The 8,167-nt window shown below is 56.2% G+C and overlaps 1 protein-coding gene across 1 annotated transcript in view; it reads left to right on the top strand.

The window, feature by feature from the left end:
• SAPCD2 (suppressor APC domain containing 2) overlaps window positions 1-296 on the top strand; it is a 5,570-nt gene extending 5,274 nt beyond the window's left edge. Inside the window, exon 5 of the mRNA XM_053915604.2 lies at window positions 132-296. Coding sequence (XP_053771579.1) covers window positions 132-296 — 165 coding nt within the window. The remainder of the gene's footprint in view (window positions 1-131) is intronic.
• Window positions 297-8,167: the final 7,871 nt, after the last annotated feature.

The following is an 8,167-nucleotide window of genomic DNA, read 5'->3' as shown; positions in this document are numbered from 1 at the left end:
GACAGGGCTCCATTGTGCAGGCTGCTGCACAATGTGTGGCGTTGCAGACGGTGGAGACGCCTCCTTGTGTTTAACCAGATGTCAGGTGGTCCGGTCAGGCGGGCTTGTGGCTGCCCTGCCTCATGTTACAGCGGGCCAGTCTCCCCTCCCACCTAGGGGTCTCCTCTAGGCTGCACTTCAGCCAGCAGCCAGCAGAGGGCATCACCTGCATGCTGCTCTTGGGCCCTGGAGCACCCACAGTGAAGTCCCACGGGGCTGGGATATTCAAGGACCTTGGGGTGGGCTGGAACACCTGAGGGTGCAGCAGGTGACTGGGCCTGGGGCGAAGGGCATCTTCTCCCAACCTAGGGTACCAAGACTAGGGGCCTGTCCATCACCAGAAACAGATGGAGGGGGTAAGGATGACTCTGAGTAAGGGCGGGGGGGGGGGGGGGTCTACCTGTGCCTGGTTCCATGGGCCCGGAGGGATGGCTGAAGGTTCCTGGAGTGAGGTTGGAAGGATGGCCACACAGACTCCTGACCCTAAACCAACCTGGGTTAGCTGTCATCCCTCCTGGCCGAGGGTCAACCCAGACGCGCCCCACACGGCAGTCTGTGACCTGGGCTGAGCACCTTGGGTCCGCTGGGCAACCAGGCTGGGGCACCTGTGGGGGCCAGCTGGCTCCAGTGTGGCCCTCACCAGGGGGCGGGTGGTGAGCCTGGGAATCCCAGGCATGCCCCAAGGTACCTGGTTGGCACCCCCACCTGTCACAGCCTTCCCCAACCCCAGCTCCTGCTCAGCCCCCAGATCTGAGCTGCAAGACAGCACTTTGCTCAGAAAGGGGGAGCTGCGGGCCTCAGGAAGAGGCTGGGGGCAGGTGCCCCTGGGAGGGAGGCAGGAAGGGGTCAGGACCAAGGGCAAGGTATAGTCTCCAGCACCCAGGCGGACTTGCGGTGCCCTGGCTAGACCAGTGCCAGCCAAGGAGGGGTCCTGGTCATCAGGTTGGGCCTGCCCTCCAGGACCGCCCTAGGTCTGCCTCCTGAATGGTTCTGGATCTGCGCCCCCCTCATTCCATCACCTGTGCCCCAAACCAGCCCCGCTCCTGATCCCACACTCATTGGGGGTCCCTCTGCCCCTGGTTCTCCAAATGCAGCCCATGACATTTACAGAACTGGAGACCACTGTCTCCTCCTAATTCTCCCAGGATCCTGTCACTCGCAGACCCAGGCCCCAGTGGCACGGACCATGAGCCCCCACCCGAGTCTCTGGTAGCAGGCTGTAGCTGCACGACCCACCTCCCACCTCTGGGCTTTGCACACACTGTTCCATCTGGAGATCGAAACAGCCAGGGGACTTGGGAGGCAGGAGACAGGACACAGGTCTGCCCCGGGTGACTGTCCCAGGTGAAGCTGACCCTTTTGTAAATGAGACAGTGAAAGTGGCCTCCCTTGGCCCTGGTGCTCCATGCAGGGTGATGTCCAGTTGCCTGCATGGCCCTAGAGGCCTCAAGGGCAGGATCTGAGGTGGTCCCGGGTTGGCAGGGCCAGGCCACTGGCAGAGAGAGGCAAACAGCTCTGGAGAGCTCCCTCGGCCGTGCACAGTGAAGTCTGGGGCAGCGGGGAAATTGGGGCCCCTGTGCCCTGTAGGGGGCTGAGCTGCATTCCCCACTTCTCGCTAGACCCCCAGAAACAACCAACATGTCTGAGACGCTGGTAGGGGGACAGATTGCTTTGGGCGGGGACCTTTGCTCCCAAGCAATGCAAGTTCCAAGGAAAATGAGCATCTTTGGGTTAAAAGCAAACTTTCACAAACACAAGGAAAGACTCCACCGTGAGAGGCTGCAGAAACCACAGACGAGTTTTCAGATGTTGGAATTACCAGAATACAAAGGAACTTTTTATATGTCTAAGGAAATAAAAGATCTTTGGGAATGTGAACAAGGAATAGTCTTTATGGTTTCTTATTCTAACCAATAAGGTATAAAAAATCAAATGGAAGTTCTAGAAACACAAATATGGGGTTGAGATTAAAAACTTGAGTGGCCCAAACTTCAGGTGAAGCTCTCAGCACCGCTGAGGAGAGACTCAATGGAGTGGACGTGAGCGCGGGAAATGGGGGCAGGTCTTAAAGGGCAGGGGGAGGGCCGTTCATCTGGGTGGGTGTCCTGTAGGACAAGGAAGGGGGGCGGAATATGGGAATAGACATTTACGTTTTTCCAGAATTGTCTCAAAACATCAGTCCGCAGATCCAGGGGTCCCAGCTGGGGTGAATAGAAGTCGCACATTTTCTCATACGAGATCATAAAAGATTCTGGTGACAACCAATGACCTGCCAGGAGCTTCCATGACACCAGAGGCCCAGGAGGTGACTGTGCCTTTGATGCTGAGACAGTGTAACCTTTAACTCAGAAGGCCATCCCCAGAGAAACTAGGTTTCAAGAAGGAAGGCAAGATAGAAGCATTTTCAAAAAGGTTTGAACCCTGGCTGGTGTGGCTCAGTGGACTGAGCACTGGCCTGCAAAACTGAAAGGTCGCCAGTTCGATTCCCAGTCAGGGCACATGCCTGGGCTGTGGGCCAGGTCCCCAGTGGGGGGTAGGGGTAGAGTTACGGTGCTGAAGGCTGCTTGGGGCTGAAGGACCCGCTGCCAAGACGGTGCACCCACCTGGTTGTTGGCACAGCTCCTTGGTTTCTTGTCCCCACAGGGCTGCTTGGGTGTCCTCACTTGGGTGTAACTGCTGGTTCCCTTGGAGCACATGACCCGGAGGAGCCCAGGCACCTTTTTGGGTCTCCAGGTCACCGATGAGTCACACCGACACGGTCTTCTATTCCTCACAAGCCCGTCCTTTCTCAAAGGATGTGAAGGGAATTAGGCTCCACCTTTCCAAGTAATCTGTGTGCACACGTATTTTTTATCCTCACCTGAGGACATTTTTTTCCCTGCTTTTAGAAAGAGAAAGGAGGAGAGGAAAATGCCGATTGGTGTCCCGTACATGTCGGGACCAGGGACCTTACGTGCCCAGACATGGGATCAAACCCACAATGTTTTGACGTTCCAACCAACTGAGCCACGGCAGCCAGAGCTGCAGACCTATTTTCAAATCAACGAAAATGTATCATTAAATATACGGGGGAATCTAAGTGAATGCTGTCTGTAAATATTACGAAGATAATAACGCTAACTCACACATGGGTGGTAGGGTGGCCCCGGGCACGTGGGCAGGAAGCCGTGACTGCGGGTAAGCCCACAGGGGTTCGCTCACAGGAGGGAGAGGACGTTACCTAGCTTTTATTAAGTGCACTGAGGTACCTAGGAGAAACAGAGTTTTAAAAAAGTAGCTGTCCACTGTCTGTCTTCTGGGGGCGGGGGGTGGAGGGTGAGGAAAGGAAGAGGTCAACCCTAAGAAGAAAAGAGAAAACCTCAGGAATCACATAGGACGGTAGAAAAACATTAGTGATCACCACGGATGTGAACGGGTCACACTCTGGTTCAGGATGACGTTGTCAGGTTGGGTTTTTAGAAATTCAGATAAAAATCTTGTAAGAGACACACCTAGAATATAATGACACACACACACGAAAACCCCCAAGTAGTTGTATTAATATAAAACAAAGTAGATTTTGAGGCAAGAGACATTACTCGTGGTGAAGAGAATAACTACCTAATAATAAAAAGCTGAATTTACCAGGAAAATATAACAGCCCTCAACGAAGATCACAGTCCCAAAGCACACACCTCACAACAGAAACACAGACGCCTCACCAAAGAGCATGTGGAGAGGGTGTAGAAGACACCCGACACACTAGCCGCTGGAAAAACGCACACTAAGGCTACAGCGAGGCGCCGCTACGCCCCAGTCGGGTCGGCTGCAATAAAACTGGCGGTAACGCCCTGGCTGGTGCGGTTCAGTGGACTGAGCGCCAGCCTGCGGGCTGACAGTTCGCCAGTTTGACTCCCGGTCAGGGCACGTGCCTGGGTTGTGGGCCAGGTCCTGGTTGGGGGGCGTGCGAGAGGCAACTGATTGATATATTTCTTGCACATCGATGTTTCTCCTCCTCTCTTTCTCCCCCCTTTCTCCTCTCTCAAAAGCGAATACATAAAATCTTCGAAAGTAAATAAATAAATAAGAGAATTGCAAAAGTCTCTTTAAAAGAAAACATGAGGCCATCCCAAGCCATTCGAACGGGGGAAATTTCTCGAAAAATATGAAACCAACTCAAGTGGGAGCAGAGACCCCGCCGACGCCACTCCCACAGGAGGAGTGGACACGGCGGTCAACCCCACCCGACGGTGAGGAGAGCGCCAGGCCCGCTGCCGTCCCCTGCTCTGAGGCCAGTCGTCGAGCCAGAAGACGGGCCACAGACCCTGTGCAAGTGTTGGAGGAGCGTTTACAGCCTGGACTTCAGCCCCAAGTGGGGTTTTGCAACAACGGAAAAGTAGAGTTGTCATCTGTTCCAGTAACATAGGAAGCGAGCGGTCTGTCACCGTGGGTTTCCCCGGGTTCCAAGGCAAGACTAGTTCAGTATTTTAGATCGTGTTGTAATCCGCGGCAGGAACAGGCTTGTGAGAAAGTAGGACTGCCAGGGATGCGGGCGGAAGCGCCGGCCACGCCCAGTGTCAGCTCCCACTGGCTTGTGTTTCTAAGAAGTTGTTGGGAGCTAAGAATTTACAAAAAAGCCCTCGGCTTTTAACCGAACATCGTGGTTAATGGTGGAATGTTGAAAGCTTTCCCTTTTTTGATCCTGGAGGAGATAGTCGTGCCTATGATGGGCAATCCTATTCGAAATTTTACGGACGGAGTATTAGAATTATTGAGAGTTTAACAGGGTTCTGATGATAAAATGAATGTGTAAAAGTCCACTGAATTTCTGTAAACCAGCACATAAAAGTCCCAGGAAAATGTAATTTAAAGCTGTAAAATAGTATGTATGTACCAAGCAAACCTAAGAAGAATGTGGGAGAACTTCAAGGAGAAAATTATTTAAAACTTTTTTCAAAGACCGACAAGAAAGCCTAAGGAAACAGAGAAATAAATCAAGTTTCAGACCTAAGACCGGATGTCTGAAAGGCGTTCCTTTCCACCAGCTGGTACGCAGGTTCGACACAGTCACTGCTGCAATCACGGTAGTTATTCGAGGAACTTGGGCAGGTCCTTCCAAAATTTCCGTGGGAGGCTGAGGGCTCCGGGAAAAGAAGTGGGCCGGGGGCGCTTCCCTCCCCAGGGAGAAGGTTCTGGGGTGGTGAATAGCGGCCCCAGCTGTGATCTCAGGGCCCACAGGCGCCCACGTGATGCAGTCCTGAGACAACGCATTCCCCAGATGGGAACGCAGGAACTGGAAGCCCCCCTGTGCACGCCAGGTGGGCCGAGGGCTTGCAATCAGCAAGTCCAGACCAAAGGAGGGAAAGAAAGGGCAGGAAGCAGATCCACGTGGACCAGTAAGGGGCTTCCAGGACTTCACAGCCAGAGGATTGACGTGCGGGGTGCCACCGATCTTTGAACCATGCGGGGTTGGGATGCTGCACCCCCCGCACAGCCATAAACCCACATAGGACTGACTCCCCCAAAGCGTGACTGCGGAGAACCCACTGTTGACTCAGTCTTACCGATAACAGAAACGGTCAATTACCATGTATTTTGTTTGTTGTGTGACACAGTGTATTCTTATAAGACAGTAATCTAGAGAAAAGAGGGTGTGATTTAGAAAATCATAAGGGGTGGGTGCCGTGGCTGGTGTGGCTCAGTGGACTGAGCGCTGGCCTGAGAACCACAAGGTCACAGGTTCAGTTCCCACTCAGGGCGCATGCCTGGGTTGCATGCCAGGTCCCCAGTCGGGACAGCACAAGAGGCTACGACCTATCTCTCTCTCACATCGATGTTTCTCTTCCTCTCTTTCTCCTTCCCCCGCTCTCTGAAAATAAATAAATAAAATCTTAAAAGAAAACACATTTACACTATTTATTGATAAAAAGCCTGCGTGTGAGTGGCCCACACAGCGCAAGCCTGTGCCGCCAGAGTCCAGCTGTGCACTTAGAACGCTGACGAGTTGCAGGTGGCCGATGACAGGCAGGCGCCTCGCAGCCAGCAGGGAAATGCGTCCTCTCCGAGGTCAGCACAGACCAGCTGGGCGCGGTCAGCGACACAGCCGGCCGAGCAGCAGGCCCATCCAGGGAGTCGAACACCGTCTCTGAGAAACCACGCTGTGCTCCCGACAGACGCACCACCAGGGGAACACACTCAAGCAGGCAAATGCCAGGTACCTCCCACCTGGTTGGGGTCAAAGCGCTCTCCGACCTGCTGCTGTACTGTCCCTGTCCCCTGCTCTGTTTTGGAGCGGGGGCATCTGGCAGGCAGCACAGGGTCCTCTCCTGGGAGGGAGCCTCTGACAAGCCTGCTCCTCGAGGATAGTTGGTGGGGGACACCTCCCCGGTGTCCACAGCATGGCATCCACGTGCACCCTGCTTTCTGTGATGGCCAGAGCTGGTCCAATGACCACAAAGGCCCAAGAGCCTTTACTTGTTAAGGTGTTTCAGTCACCAGACACAGAGGTTTCCAACGGGGAGACTGGGGTAGAGGCAGCCGAGACTTCAGTGACCGTCCCCACCCTTCGTGGGAGGTCTGGCTCCTGGCGTGGGCTCTAGGACCCCTCTCCCGAGGGCCCTCCCACGCCTCTCTACAGCACAGTCTAGCCTAGAGCCAGGCCAAGCACCCCCCTGCATTCCTCCCCCACCAGGCACATCTGGAGCCTTGCCCCAGCTGAGGTTCCACAGGCAGGCCCAGGGTGCCCCCATTGGTGGGCTCCTGCAGGGGCTGGCCTCACACTCGAATTCCCCCCACCCCCACCCCCTTTCAAGGCCCTAGCTCCCCAAGGGCTTCTCTGTGCCAAGAAGGGGCGTTCCTGTGCTGGTTCCCGGGGACAGAACTCACTCCTGGCCTCCGCCCCAGACCGACTGTTCCCTGTTCCCCGCCTCCTTCCTTTCTGTTCCCCGGCTCAGCTGGGCGCTGGGCCATGCATGCAGCTCCCCAAAGGCAGGGTCCAAACCCCATCCATCGGGACAGCAGGAGAGGGGGCTCCACCCAAGGGCAGCTCGGGACATCAGGGAGCCCCATTTGGGCCCAGCGGGGCAAGGTGGGGGTTCTGGGGGGGCCAGGCCTCCAGCATGCCTGCCTTTCATGCCCTTTTATGGGCTTCGGGGTTGCTCTGGGCTGCCTCTGTCTCTTCCCTTTCAGCCTCCAGGGCAAGCCTCTCCCCACTCTGGGATTTCTGGGTGGAAGAAAGGGCCTGGGGGGAGGGGGCTGGAGGGCTGCTGGGAAGCCGGGGCCTGGAGCCCTTCGCATGCCCCACCCAGACACGCTCTTCTGGGGCCCTGCCTGGCGGGGCTTTTGGGAGGCTGAGCCAACTCCCCGGGTTCCCACCCTTCCTGTCGGGGTCCTGAGGTCCTGAACTGAAAGTCTCTTTTGCTGGGCCTGTGACCCCTGACCCTCAGCCTGGGCAGCCATCCCAGCCCAGTGGTCCCTGCCGGTTCCAATGACCAGGGTGTAGCCCAGCCCCTGCTCCCATCACATGCCACCCGTCTGGCCCCCGCCTCCCCACCCCTGCTTCCCCCACCACTGGCACTCTGGTGGTCTTGCCACATGGCTTCTGTTTGGCTGGTTTTTGGTGCTGGAATTCCCACTCTGCCGAGGGCACGAAGGGGGATGGCCACTGGCCAGAGAAAGGGGTGATGCTTGGCCAAGCTGGCACTGGGGCATGGAGGGTGTCAAAGCACAGGGCCAGACACTTTGTGGGTGGAAGGGCAGAGCTGGTTCTGGGGCGGGCTGAGCTGTGGCCCACTCCAGCCAGCGTCCAGGGACACTCACGCTGTTAAGCCTGGCTGGGGACCATCTCCCTCAGCTCCAGCGCAAGGCCTTCCTTTAGGGCTGAGGACTGTCCCCTGCTCCTCCTCCTCGGGAAGCCTCTGGCCACCCCTGTCCAGGCTTCTGGACCCCACCCTCCATGCACAGCGGGCAACAGATGTGGCCCAGGCCCTGCACCAGGAGGTAACCTTGTTTCTGGACTTGGAGTGACTGTAGCCATCCTGCACTTCTCTGCCTGTATCCTCGCCTGTCACCTTGGTACTGGGACCCTTGTGACACAGGTCTACCTGGCTGCTCAGCTTTGAGCTTCCAGCACCTCCAGGGCAAGCCCAGC

The sequence above is a fragment of the Desmodus rotundus genome, chromosome 1 (genome assembly GCF_022682495.2).
Source record: "Desmodus rotundus isolate HL8 chromosome 1, HLdesRot8A.1, whole genome shotgun sequence".
NCBI classification, from domain to species: Eukaryota; Metazoa; Chordata; class Mammalia; order Chiroptera; family Phyllostomidae; genus Desmodus; species Desmodus rotundus.
The sequence above is the reverse complement of the archived record's forward strand: the minus strand, read 5'-3'. Positions and strand labels throughout refer to the sequence as shown.